The 14260-nt window shown below is 46.9% G+C and overlaps 1 protein-coding gene across 2 annotated transcripts in view; it reads left to right on the top strand.

Moving 5' to 3' along the window:
* Nucleotides 1-13424, top strand: part of GALNT14 (polypeptide N-acetylgalactosaminyltransferase 14) — a 95639-nt gene extending 82215 nt beyond the window's left edge. For both annotated transcript variants that reach the window (XM_048297743.1, XM_048297742.1), the window contains 3 exons: nucleotides 361-505; nucleotides 8214-8333; nucleotides 8910-13424. In XM_048297743.1, coding sequence (XP_048153700.1) covers nucleotides 361-505; nucleotides 8214-8333; nucleotides 8910-9068 — 424 coding nt within the window. In that variant the 3' untranslated portion in view covers nucleotides 9069-13424. The remainder of the gene's footprint in view (nucleotides 1-360; nucleotides 506-8213; nucleotides 8334-8909) is intronic.
* The last annotated feature ends 836 nt before the right edge of the window (nucleotides 13425-14260 follow it).

Below are 14260 nucleotides of genomic sequence, written 5' to 3'. Positions count from 1 at the left end.
TTTGCCATGGGTGGCATTGCACAGCAGCATTCACAGGCAGTGTCAGGGCTCTGTGACAGTTTGTTATAAAGTTCCCTTCTCCTGTAAGCTGAAGGCTGACCTTCAGCCTGCTCACAGCCTACTCCTGGCTCCTCTGTTTGCCTTGTGCAGTTATTTATTTTTTCCTCTTATAAAGGTCAGCCATCCATCTCTGAGTGCTGCTTCTGCAGCGTCCCAGTCTGTGTGCTGCTCTCAGTGCTTCAGTATTGTAGTAGATCTTGCCACTCCTCATTTTCTGGAGGTGAAATGATGCAACCTCACCCCACTGAGCCTCCCTGCGTACGGGGCGGTACGGATGTTGTTTTCACACTCTTCCCACAGGATTCCCGAGGAATCGCTCTATCAGACTGGGATAATCAGGCAAAGGCAGAGCTGCCTGGAGTCACACAAGTCTGAAGACCAAGAACTCCCCATCCTGAGCTTAAATCCTTGCAACAGCAGCAAGGGCACTGTACCAAAGGCACAGGTAAGATGTGTATCCCTGTGATGCTGGATGGGAAGAAGCCATGGGGGCAGCTTCAAGATGATTTCTTAAGGTTGCTAAAGCTCCGTTGGAGGATTTACCCATTCTGCCAGTGTCTTCCCTTAGTTAGCATGTAGTTAAACCCTGGCAACTCCACCTGACCTTGGTGGAGGCCCTGGGCAGCAGCAGGGACTGGTGCAGGAGCCATGGGGCAGCGTGTCCTGCTCCATGCGAGTCTGTGCTGAGCACTTCCCGCTGCCCAGGAACGCCACATGCTGCTCATCTGCACAGATCAAAGGCAAAGAGAATTACAACCTCCTCTCACCTCCTAGCCTTTTTTCCTTCAAAATACACTGAGTTGCAGTGGCATTTGTAACTTCATAGTCTGCATTCTCTCAGTATTGGATTGCATTAAACTAGCAAGAATTCAATGAGGATGATCTTGGGTTTTTCAGTCTCATTGAGACGAGAAAGCGCTGTATGAGTTGATGTTCTCAAAAGCACAGCCTAGGAGATGTTAGAGCCAAGAGCAAGAACATGTGCCTTGCAGCAGAGTTTCTGGACCAAGACAGCTTCAGAAAAACCCACCTTTGCTTCAGGCTCCCTTTGTGATTTTGGGCATGTCAGTAAGTTCTGTGTTTCCATCTATAAAACAGGGAGGATAATAATCCCTTGCTTCTCCATGGTTGCCATGAATTAATTCAGTGGGAAATGATGTGGTGTGCTTGCTTCCACTTGTACATCCTTAACCCTCATGGTACATATTCAAACCAGGTAGCTGTGCATATGAAAGGCCCAGCCTGGGGAGACTGCTTAAAATGTCCCTGATTTGTGTGTGCAAACAAAGCATGTCATTATGTGCATCTCTTTCCAAATGCAGTTGCATGTCTGTCTCTAGGCAGGAAATTAATATCTGTTTCACAGCATGGCAAAATCAACAATGACTACTTGAATATTAGTCAGTTCAGAAAATGTAGTTAATGTAATTGCAAGTGCCACATGGTAACACTTGGTAGGGTTTCACTGGTTTTCAGCTTCCAGAATTGTTTTTCTTTCTTCTGCTACGTGGACTTTTCACACAAACAGCAAGCTGATGAGAGCAGGTCATCATGTTTTTCAGGGCTAGCTCTGCAGAAGAAAGGAAAAGTGTTCTAGCGACAATAGCAACTTCCAACGAATTGGCTGTTTTTAAAAAAAGACCTGGGAAAATCAGAATGAAAAATGCTGCTGCAAGTTAGTGTTTCAAAATGAAATGGTATTGGTCTTTCTGAAATACCAGTTTGATGTGGTATTTTAAAATGAGAAATGTCATGCCAACAAATTGGATTGTTTCATTCCCACCAAACACATTTTGTTTTGACATTTCTGTGCAGTAAATTTTTGGAATTTTTCACGCCACAAACTTTTCATCTTCCCGTTCTGATTCTGCAGCAGTTTGCGATAGGTCAACACTTCCCACTGGATGGCAACTCCATTTCTTGTGCACGTCCAGCACTAACTCTGCAAGGGAACAGAAAAATGCACTACAAACAGATTGCAGAATGGCTGCACTCAGTACACAGCAAGAATAGAGAAAAGCCTTTCCTTTTTATCTTTCTCTGTTTTTAGGCTAGTTCTCTGTTACTTGTACCCAGGAAGAATAGTTCAGATTAAAGCAGGGTATTTAAACTTCAATTGTGAATAGAAACTTATATTTTAATGACTCAGTTGCTACAAGACCACCTGAACTTGTGGATGACATGGGTGTTAGAACCACCAGGCTGTGTAGAATTGATTATGCAGCAGTCTTGAATGCTACTTGGTTTTGCATTTGATATACCAGAATAGAGCAATAATCTTCACTTTTAACATACTGCAGTCACGTCTTGTTTACCCTAAGCTTCATTATTTGAAAAATAGGCTTAGCTAAATCAAAGCTCTGCTTTCCTGGTATTCAATAAGTACCGTGGAAATATCCTGGCTGTCCAAATTCCTTATTATCACTATTATAGTAGCAGTAATTTGGTTGCTTTGATTGCCTTTCTGTAGCTGTCTCCCTGCTGGGCTGCTGCAGCCCTTTACCAACATTACATCCATGAAATCTTGGGACTGGCTGTGGGAAGATCTGAGCTACTGTGGTTTAAGGAGAGAGGCACAGGAGCTGTCAGATGGCAATCAATTGCTCTTTATTTTAGGTTTTTGTACCTGTAGTGTAGGGGAAGGGTGTTGTGAGACCTCTGGCTACATCCATAGTTTGAGTAAATTGAGACAGGTGCTCTGCGGTGAAATCAGATTTACACCCTTAGGAGATCTCAAAAAACCTCCTTGATGGTGTCTGGTGTTGGTCCTGAAGTACTGAAAGGGGCGCTGAGGCACAAGAAGACCCCTCATCTTTGTGTAGGAGAGCTCTGTCTTCGCATCCCGGGGATCCACTTGGCCCTTTCCTCTCCAGGTCTGGCAGTGGGCAGGGTGGGCTCTGTCCCCTGAGATGTCTCTCAGAGGGATCTTGAGGTGGTTGAGGACCCCGGGGTGGCTCACAGGGGGCTGCTGAGTTAGTGACTGGCAGAGACGTTTCTGCAGTGCCCATCCCCAGGGCAGAGCAGGCTCTGCCTGTGCTCCTGCCCACTGGAACCTCGGCGCTCTATGCCTTGTTGAGTCTCATTTGCTAAATGAACAGATTGATTTAGTTTTTCATGAGAGAAATGCATCTGAGGGAAAATAATTGATCATAATTTTGTCCTCATCTATCTAATGAAGATGTGAGTAGTTGAGGTTTTTTTTGAAACCAAGTGTCAGTTGATATTAGTTCATAGAGTTCGGAAAAGGCATCTGACTCTGGGATTTATTTAAGTCATTAGCAGCTTCAGGAAACCTGACATACTTCAGATAAAAAATTTGAAGATGCTTTTACCTGGATATAACACACATGTAAGCAGTTGCTGCAAGAGGAATGTAAAGCTCAGGCATCTTTCAGACAGGCAAGGAAAAAGGGGAAAGGCTGCGGCATCCGTTTCCTGGGCCTGCACCCCAAAATATCTGGGGTTTGCAGCTCAGTGGCTGCCACTGCATTTGAATGGCATGTCCTTGACTGTTCTTGTGAAGGAAATACAGTGTGATAATCTGCCTGGTATGGCTTTGATGCTCATCCCAGTTGGCTTGAGGTCTTCTGTGTGCTGACTAGATGTGCACTTTTTTTGGAGAGCATTTAGCATCTATCCAAACCCAAGTCCCTCCTGAGACATCTCAGCCATAAACATTCTCTTCTGACCTTCTTCCCCTCAAAAGCCTTCGCTCTTCTCCTCCGTGGGCATGACCTGCTTCGGCTGTAGGCTGGCTGCAGCTGTGGGAGCCAGGCTGAGCGAGCAGAGCAGAGGGGCAGCAGTGTTATTTCTGCACCCAGGTGGTCCTGGGCACCTCATGTACTCTGCTTTCCCTCTCCTGAGATGTGTGGAAGTGCCAGTTGTATCCCAGGGTCTTTGGTGAGGGCAGCACTTCGGTGTCCTCAGGTGCCTTGGGAAGTCCTTCCCTGTGATTTTAAGAAGATAATTGGATAATTAGATCGTTGCACCTTCTTCAGAAACACTTTTCTCCAGCTGCTACCTCAGCTTTAGGGTACGGCTGACCTCTTGCTCGGCAGCAGAGGCCTCGCTGTCACGGAACGCTGGGCTCCCGTGGGACTGCTCCTTCCCGGGCTGAGGGGCTCCTTCCTCCATCTGCCAGCCAGGCTGTGCCAAGCCAAAGGTCACTTTTGAAAATAATTTCCTCAATTCACAATAATGCTGAGCAACAGTGACAGGTGCCGGCTCAGATGATGCTGAAGCCTTGAGAAGCAGTCACCAGCCTCAGACGAGGGGGTTAGTGTTACCTGAGGCTTTGGGGGAAGGGGGTTGCTGGTTGTGCTGTGCAGCTGGTAGCTCTCTTCTCCAAGTCCACCCTCTTCCTCCTGGCTCCACCACCACTCCTTCTTTGTCTTCGAAAAGGCAGGAAATCTTGATCTTTACCTCATGTATCTGTTTTTCTTTGGTTCTGGGGTCAGCTCTAAAGCCTGATGGTGTCTCCTCAGGCCAGTCTGCAGCCCTGAAGCCATGCTAGCTCCTTGCGGGGCTCCTTAGGAGTACCATGGGCTGCCTCATCCACCACAACCTCCATGATGCGAAGCTCTGCTGCTGTTAGTGCTGTGCTGGCCATGTCAGTGCCAGGGACTAGGAGATAAAGTAGTTCTCATGGGGAAAAAAAAAAGAAAAGAAGAAACTCATACCCCAACTCATACAAATAAGGGAAGAGAAGGGGTAAGATAAAAATTTGCCTGGCCATGGGTGTGTATTTTAACTCAAATCCCTTCACGGATTCTGTGGTGTTCAACTGACTTCCCTCTCCTCCCCCCCCCAGATTTCTTCATTTTCTGAATAATTTTATTTGGCTTTCATCTAGGGCTGAAAGGGAAGAAGACATGATTAGAGCTGGATAAAATATTTTCAACAGGACTGGCTTCCATAAAAAGCCATTCTGCCGAGATAGATGAGCTGTGTGAAAATCTGTCAGCTGAGATAAAGACAGTGGAAGGACAGCCTGGGGGCAGGAGGGTGGGATCCAGTGTCAGCTGTGGAACTGACACACACATCTAGCTCTGGAGCCCTCACTTCTTGTGGTGAAAAAGAACAGCTTAGGGAAAATGGTTACTGCCATCCTTCCTATCCCGTGGTCCACTGCTGGGTGAGAGGATGGTCCTGCTTGGAGAGGAGGTGAATATTGTGGAGGCTTGAACATAGCCTGGTCTGGAAAAAAGCCATGGAGAACCTGTGGGAGGAGCAGTCTTCCATGAGATAACCTCAGTGAAGGAAGAAGGTTAAGATGTCAAAACAAACAAACAAAAAAAGTCCCATGGCCCAAGTTAGTTGGAGAATTCAACATACACACAAGTTACAGGATTAACTGGCTGCTGCTGAGGAGCCTTGTGGGCACAGCTTCAGCCCTGTCCTGAACTAAAATGACAAACAATTGGTTAAAAATGTAAAGCAGGTTTTCAAAGCATCTTGTAGCAGCGTGGGTGCCAAGAACAGATGTTGCAGCTTGCCCCGTAGGGTTTGGTTCTTCACAGATGCTGGACTAATTTGGCACCTGATTTCCCAGGCTGGTAGTTTACACAGCAGCTGACAGGATGCATGGTTGGGATGTCTGGAACGTGTTCACTGTAGGATCAGGTAAACCCTGCTCCATATGACAAAGAAAAGTAGTTGCCAGAAGGCCCTTTGGGTGTGGATTTGGCTTTGAAAATGCATGCTTGTTATGTGCCCAGATCCTGGGCAGCTCTTGCTGAGAGGCCTGTGGGTAGGCTGTTCAGAAAGCCAGGTTTGATTTCCATGAGCTGGTGGGGAATAGTGGGCTAAGAAGCATAGAGTATGAGGATCACAGTGTGAAGTCCTTGTGGAGCTGGGTCTGCCATGGAAGAGCGTGTTTTCCCTTCCAGGTGGCTAAGAACCTGAATGAAAGTGGGATTTATATTCCCAGGAGTTAAATGCCTGTAGCTGTCTGTTTTGAAGTTGAGGAGAGGAGTTAGAGCTGCTGACGGTGACAAATACCAAAGGACTGGAAGCATTTCCCTGCTCTAATAACTCATGCTAATGCAACCCAAAACCTCCACCATTCAAAGTCAGGGGAGCTGCAGGCATCCCAGCTCTGAGAGTGGGGCAGCCATTCTTCACATTCCCCTCCAGCACTCAGAAAGGGTTGAAGTCTCCCAGGAGCCCCATTTTTCCAGCCCCAGCCTCGCAGCCGTATGTTTGAGCACTGCCTTTCCCTCTGCTGCCAACACCGCTGCTCACTTCACTTCTCACCGAGCTCTGACTCCTCAGTGTCTGAGCTCTCAGCTGTTTTGCTTTCTCTTTGCACCTTTTCTTTCACAGCAGGTTCAGAGTTTTCATAGCCTCTATCCTGTCAACGCATCTGCCGTGGCTCCTGGGTGCTCTTGTGGGAAGCCTCTTGCTCCCTGGCCTTGCTGTCTGCAGCAGGGTTATTGCCCTCTGATAGTGAAACCAGCCTGCTGTTGGTCCTCCAGCCCTGCTCACCTGCCCTGCCACGGCTCAGAAACCTGCTTTCCATCTGCTCCCACTGCTGCTGCTCAGAGCCATTCACACAGCAGGAGTTGATCCTGCTTTGTACCCTGGCTGGGAGCCCTCAGAAAACCCTTCCAGTCCCACTCTTTCTAATTTTAAAGTTGATGCTCACACAAAGTTACAAGCAGAACACTTGTTCCAGAAGTCCCTCTCCAGGGTTATGTGAAAGCATGGTTTGTGGTTTCCTATCAGCCAAACCAGCTCTTGTCTGCTTGTGCGCACACACGGGTAACAGGGAGGCAGACATCCCTTGGCTGGGATCCTCTCAGGAGGTGCTCTTGGGTAATAAGAGCACAGGTAAGGATAGAAACTGCTCAGCTGGAGTAAACTTCTGTGAAACACTCCTGGGCTAAGCAGTGTGTTTGTACTTCCACGGTGCTTTGTCCAGCACATTTGAAATCCTCCTCAAACTATCAGCTACTCCTCTTTTTCTCCCAAAAACATTCAGTGGTGAAAAAGATGGTAATTCCAGAGATCGCCTGTTGTTTGGTAAGCATCACACAGGACAAGAGTCTCTGCTTGATGCCTTGAGGTGGCCTCCTAAAAACAGAGGCTAGACAAAAATAAGAGGATAGAAGTAGGTATTTATTTGAAGGGCCTTCAGAGGAAGGTACACCCTGGGCAGCCAAAAGGCTCCACCCAAGATGGACCCTGGGTCATGGGTTCTTCACACTTTTTCTAAGTTTGGTTCATTTGCATATCAGGATTAATTCTCCAATTATAACTTCAGTTAATGAAGTCATTACCCCAAGTTTGCCCCCCCCCCCCCCCCCGCCCCTCCCCTTCTCTAGGCTTTAGTTTACACATTTTGGGGCCCGGTGTCCTTGAAGAGCAAACCTAGAGAGGCTGTTCTGTCTAACTAGCATGAGAGAGCAGTAGTTAACAGGGCACACGAAACTTCAGCGTTACACACTAAGCAGTACAGGACTTGAAAAATATAAAAGTTAAAACCTAAGGCATCAGCTCCTCCAAAGTTTATTTCTGGAGCTGAGAAGCTGATAAAGAGATGGTGAACATGAAAAGCAGCAAAAGAAAAAACCTCCAGGGTGGACCAGTGGAACAGGAATAACAATGGTCATAGCAAACCAGAACAGCAAACCTTTGAAGTTTGGTCCCACTGCCTTGATAGAAAGCAGAGCTTTACCCCTTATTTTTGTGGTACTTGGGAACAGAATCCCAGGAGTTGCAGGCATTTGCTAGGTATCACCTCTCTTCTCCCACTGCCAGCTGGAAAGCATCTCTGCTGCTCTTCCCTGAAAAAAGAGGATTGCACAGTCTGGTTAGTAGTATTCCTGCCTCTCTTCTGCTTTTTTCCCATCCTTTTGTTCTCCAACCACAGCCCAGTTCTGGCTGTGAAATCTTTTGTCTCGTGAAACATGTTCTTCCAGCATCTTTTGTAGACATTTTCTTTGGTACCTGCAATCCCCCAGTGACAGCTTCAATTTTGGGGAGGCTTCAAACATCCTAATGACCTCTCCTGGTGCCTCTTGAAGTCAGTGAGGTTTGTGCTTGATTTTGTAAGGGGCAGGATCCAAGCCAAAGTGTTTGTTTTCCAGGTAAAAAAATAGCAAGAATCAACACTGATCTTTCACCACCTTTCTTTTTCTTCCTCTGTGCAGGAATGGACTTACACATACAACCACCACGTCCGCCAGCAGCAGCTCTGTTTGTCTGTGTACACCCTCTTCCCTGGTTCCCAGGTGCTGCTGTCACCTTGTAAAGAAGGTGACAACAAGCAGGTGAGCCCCTTCACTAATCCCTCATTTTCTTGGAAGTTCCCTTTCTTTCATCACAGTGTTAGTGCACATTAAATGGCCTGTGCTCTGACTTCATTTGGGAAGCACAGTCATTTTGGGAGTACGGATTCTGGCCTGTTGAGCCCTTTGCCTCTTAAATGAGTGTGTTGATAAGGATGTCTATTAGTGAGGGTGGTGATCTGGATACTTCAATGCAGAAGTCAAACCCAAACTGGCAATTTAGTTCACATGGGCTGCCAGTAAGGCAGCAGATGCTAACATTTCCCTGCAGTTAATCACTGAGCTGGCATTTGAACCAGTGACCTGGGGAAAAAGCTGTTAGTAATATATTATTTTCCTGAAGCCAGGCAGAGGCTGAGTTGAATGAATGTGCTTCTGTTGGGAAAAATGCTCAGCATGTGCTCTGCTTGGTGTGGGTTTGGGGACCTTGTACTTGCCAGCATCAGGCCACAAGGGCTTGGTGACAGCTGTCCTCTTGATGCTGGAACAGCACAGTAAAAGCATTGTGGGGAGGAAGCTTGTTCACCTCTTTCTCCTGCTGTGTGTGTCTCTCCTCAGCGCTGGGGCAAAGTTGGGTCACACATTGAGCACATAGCTTCACGCTTCTGCTTGGACACCGAGACCATCGGGGACACGAACGAGAGCATTAAAGAGCTCGTCATCAACCCCTGTGAGAGCACAGCCATGAGCCAGCGCTGGGACATGGTGATGTCTTGACCTGCTGGAGGATGTGCACGGCGGGGACGGGCACCGGGACGTGGCCACACGCGGCTGAGATGCACTGGACGGGGCTCAAATCCAAACCACTGGGCGTCCTTGTGTGCTGTGGGACAGGAGGAGAACCGTTCAAATAAAAATGGGACACAGCACTCCAGGTGGAACAGCAGATGTTAACTGCCAGACATGCAGCTGGTATTGGCCTGGTGATGGTCAAGGAGAAGGGGATGGCAGAGAACCAAGCTTGAAATGTTTTAGAGGGATACTGGGGCTCCTGTAATGGGCTGTACAGAACTTCAGCATTGATTGATCTCCCTGAAAACGCAGGTAGAAGGGCCTTTAATACCTAAAGAAGACTTGGGCTGAGCAAAACAAGCATCCCAGTGGCTCTTGGGGGTTGAGGCGGTTGCACAAGGTGGGATGTGCCAAGGGCTGCTAAGAAGCATCGCCAGGGATCAAGTGGAAGACCCTGAATTACCTTGGCACTTTGCTGTGGATGTTTCTGTCTTGTGCCAGCAGCATGGGTGGAGCCGTGTTGCACATTGGAATTGGTACCTGATCCACATCCATGTTGTGTGTACAGAGGCAGAGCAGCATTTACAGCTGTGGCCAGGATCAGAACAGTGAGTGATGGGGGAATCCTGCTCTGTGCTAGCTGCACACAGTCCTTGTTGAATTTCCAAAGCCCAAGCAAACAGAGGATTCACTGTGTGAGATTAAAGGATATAAACTTCTGTCAAGCTGGGAGGAAAAGCAGGAACATGATTATTTCTCCTCTCTGAAGGCCATGGGTCACTGAAAGCTCCCCTAAAATTTCACTGTCTCTCACTGCTCTGCTTCAGATCTGGACTAAATCAAATTTTCACTTTTCTTCCATAAAAGTAATATTTTTGGTAATTGAAGGTAATTGTGTCATATTTCTGTCTCCCAATTTCCAAACTACAGATGAAGGGACTCCCATAAAATGCTGCTACTGAAGGTTTAATTTACAATTAAAATTAGAGACTGCTCCGAGAAGGGAAAAGGGATATTAGCTGGGTTTGCTTCCCAGTTACCTTGTAGGCCACGATGTGAAGTACTGAAGAATAGGTTTGGGATTCCCCATTCACACCTGTGAGCAGGGAAGCCTGGGCCACAATGTACCTCTCTCTCAAAGTCACTTAACATAGGCAGACCAGGCAGAAATGATTTCTTCAGCTTTTGGAGATCAGTCGTTTCCCAGAGGTCGTGTCAGGTGCTGTCACTGTGTGGGAGTGAGGTGACTGCCCAAGGAGACTAGGACAGATGCCCTCAGGAGGGATGTTAGGAATAGAAGACTGGAAGGTCCTTTTCCAGCCTTTCAGGGCAGCTGTCCCTTCAGCCACAGGTAACAGGCATCACCAAGAGCTGTGCACACAGCTCTCCTGTGGTAACAACTCTCAAAGAGAACTTCCACAGGACTATCAATGTGACTTGAAAAAAAAACCCAACATAGTTTCTGTCTCTGAAAATGCTAGGATTTAGCGAGAATCCTATCCATTGTTTCCTGTGCCACAGACTGCAGGTAAAATACCATAAGCTTTAAGCCTTCAAGTGCTCTCAGCATCCCTTCTTGAATAAATTGCTGGCTTTCAGGATTTTACTGCCTCAGTTTCTCCTCCCTCAGTGCTGGGAGAAAGCCATATGTTTAAATCTCTCCAGCTTTAGAAGCAGAACCAGTGTAGCTCTTTTATGTACAAAGGGTCGCAGTGCAAAATGCTTTTCATGTGCTGCAGTGATTACCAACGCCATCAAGCTCCCTTGGTGCCAGCCTCAAGGGCTTCTGTTGTGAAAGGGCTGGAGCAAGCTGTCATTTCGTGGCGGGAGGTGGCATTGTTTCCATGCCACCACTCCGAGCAGGAAACAAAGGGGAGCACTTAAAATGGAATGGACCCATTTCACAAAGGAGGGCAGTGACCTTGGGCTTCTTTTTAATTGAACAGGGAAATATCACATCTACTTTTCACAGTGGTGATGACAGGCAAGGGGTAGTTATTCCCTGTGTAGTGTTTACAAGGGAAAGCAGCTCCCAAGAGCTTGGAGCTTAACACGTTCACACCTGTACTGTGCCCACAGCCTGGGACTGCCCAGCAGCTGGCAATTCGATTGTGAAAATTCAAATTGCTGGACAACTCGGCGTGGGTTTTGAAGTTCAGCACCTGGCAGGTACACTCTGAGCAGGACCTCAGACCTATCTAGCTTTACTGTTTTCCACCAAAGCTGAAAACAAATCTCTGTTCTGCTGACAGCCAAAGCTCTCTAAACTGTTCTTTGCCTTAGCAGAAACAGCTACCTCACTACATATGTGTGTGTGCTTGGGCACATGGACCCATGGGACCTGCAGGGATGTGTTCTAGGAAGGAGTTGTTTGACCAGCTTTTCAGCTCTCTTGCCTTTTGGGAAACACAAATGCTACAGCAAACCCCTCCTGTTCCAAAACATGGGCTAAGTGATCACTGTGAACATGTCTGGGGACAATGGAAGGCAGGCAGTGGAGAGAGGGACATCAGGCATGGTGTCCCCTACCAGAGAGCAGCAACTAAGTTCTGCTAAGTCTCTTGCAGGCCCAGCAGCCACCAAGTACCTCACAGACCTGGGGAACAGCAGCACTTACCAAACTGGTGATGGTGTCTCACACAGCCATCAGCTGTAACCCTTAGGCTACAGCTTATTTCATGGTCCAGGAAATGAGATTATCCCTGTGGATCAGCAGTGTTTTCAGAGAAGCCTGAGAGTATCAGCCTGTGACTCCTGGGGAGCTTTATATAAAGCTGGTCTTTTAGACTAAAGACTGGTCTGGCAGTCTCCAGAGTTAGCCCCAATATGGCATTTAGCAAATCTGCTTAACACCCCTGCAGAGAGACCTCACATCGTGTCAGGGAAAAGGTTAACTGCTGCTGAAATCCAACTCGTACCTTCAGGTTTGTTTCATTTATTAAAATACACTGAAAACAGATGAACCCTTTTTGCTTTGTGTTTTTTCAATGCCTGGACAAATTATTATCATGCTGTGAACAGGAACAGGAGTGACTGATTGGGATCTCGATGGGCTCCCATGCCAATGCTTCCTAAGCCCCAATGCCATTTGGTAGTAATGCTATTTGGTAACATTTTACACTGACTTGAAAGAACAGCAGATAAAGTAGAAAATACGATTCTAATCCTGACTGTTGAGCTTTGTGACAGCCTTTATGAACTCTGGGTAAGTCACTTCTTGTGTCTTGGGAAAATTACATTCAGAGCAAGAAACTCAAGGCTAGAACTACGACTGGCTTTTAAAGAGCCAACTAAGGCTAGCAAAAAAAAAATAAAAATCCCCAGAACCCCAAAAAACACCATAAAAAAATCAAAAAACCATTTCCCCTCATGGAGGAGATCCATATTCCAATGAGAACAAATCTATCTGGTTTAGGTTGGCTGGAGAAGTCTTGCACTCCTTACGTTGCTGCTTACGTGGTTTCTAGGTGTCTCGTGCCCATCTTCTCCCTGTACCAGTGCAGTGCCATAAGGTAACAACACAAATCATCAGTGCACAGAACCTCAGGTTACAACATGGCAAAGTAGTGATTTGGTGGTACAGAGGTGGAAACTGAATTCAGAGATCTTTGATTATCCAGCGATGCAACAGCAAAATGGGGCTGGTGGATAAAGACTGGAGAACTTGTGGTGGTTCAAGACAAGCACAGCCTTGAGTGCTAATCCCTTCTGCTTCTAGGAGTGGCTTGGGATAGCTTGGGTCGTTTTCCTTCACTTACTAGACTGTCTTTATCTTGATTCACAGGTTTTTCTCACTTTGCCCTTTTGGATTCTTTCTCCCGTCCTGTTGGGCAGGGAGGGAGGGAGGGAGTAGGGACTGAGCTGGCAGACAGGGTCGACCCCACTGCCCTAAGCAAACCAGGATCTGTGGTATAACAGGCTGGTGTTCCATGTGGCTCAGGCTCTGATCACAGCTGTGCAGTAGGATCTGCACTGCTCACATTTCAGATCTTAAAAGCTTCAGTGAAAAGCTGGGGGCTAACGTTGTTTGTAGAACGGGTAAAGGAAGCAAAGTCAAGCAGGTTTCACACAAGCAGAAGAAGAAACTTCTGCTGCTCAATAATGTTCTGGCTAAATTAATTTTGAATGATCAGTCCAGCACCAGTTTTAATGTGCAGCTACTTTAGATGGCTGGAGAGTTAAAGGAAGCCTTGTATGGGTGTCCAGCTTATGTTGAGACTTACGTGCTGAAATCCAGTGGCATTTTTCCAGATGTATGGATGTTTTCTCAGTGTCCACTGTTCTGTTTCTCACTGGAAGTGCCTTCAGAACCCTGTAAGAATAAAAACCTCTTGCAAGCTACTACCTCTCCAACTGAGTCTAATTAAGTTTTGAATAGAGCTGCATTTTAGCACAGAGCTGACAAAAAGCAGCACATAAATTTACAGGTAAGGACGCTCCTTTTGTGGTGCTGGGGGCTATTTTGTTTTCTCTGATACTCTGGGCACTAAAGAAATCTGAACTGGTTCTATGTGATGTACAAATGAAATCATGACTGGGCTTCAAGGCTGGGTTTTGCATAAGCACTCATGTAGTAATTGTCTATCAACTGTCCATCACAATGAGTGATGTCTCTCATTTTCCTATGACTAATGGGAAAGAAGTGTCCAGACCAGATATTGCTACTGCACAGGGGTAAATTCAGTTGTAAAACCAAGCAGTCATCCAACCAACCAAGGAGATGAAAAAGGAGAAGGAGCACTGAAAGCTTGTATGTAACCTGATATATGTAGTAAAAGAATGATACTGTGAAATTAGGACTGTTCCCAGGGTGAAAGGTTTGGGAGTGTGCAAGTCAGTAGAAATGTATTTAGGGTTATTTTTAAGAGTCCCAGTGACTTAGAGCTACACAATGGGGACAGGTTTATAACACAGCACCTGAACAAAGTTGCCCCGATCCGCACTTCTCTGAAGGAGCACAAGCCTCTGCACTGCTCCTGTGGTCCTTCAGAGCAGCTGTGCTTGTGTCAGGTGCTAAACATGCACGATGTGGTCCCAGCTCACTCTGGCCATGGAGGCACCTGATGAACCACGTGTCTGGTTGTGTCTCTGCAGCAGACAGATAAAACCCCTGCCTCCTTCTCACGGCTTTGGAGCAGTTGTGTGAGCCTATTCCAACAGAGATCGGCATCCTGGTG

The sequence above is a fragment of the Corvus hawaiiensis genome, chromosome 3 (genome assembly GCF_020740725.1).
Source record: "Corvus hawaiiensis isolate bCorHaw1 chromosome 3, bCorHaw1.pri.cur, whole genome shotgun sequence".
Classification (NCBI taxonomy): Eukaryota; Metazoa; Chordata; class Aves; order Passeriformes; family Corvidae; genus Corvus; species Corvus hawaiiensis.
The sequence above is the reverse complement of the archived record's forward strand: the minus strand, read 5'-3'. Positions and strand labels throughout refer to the sequence as shown.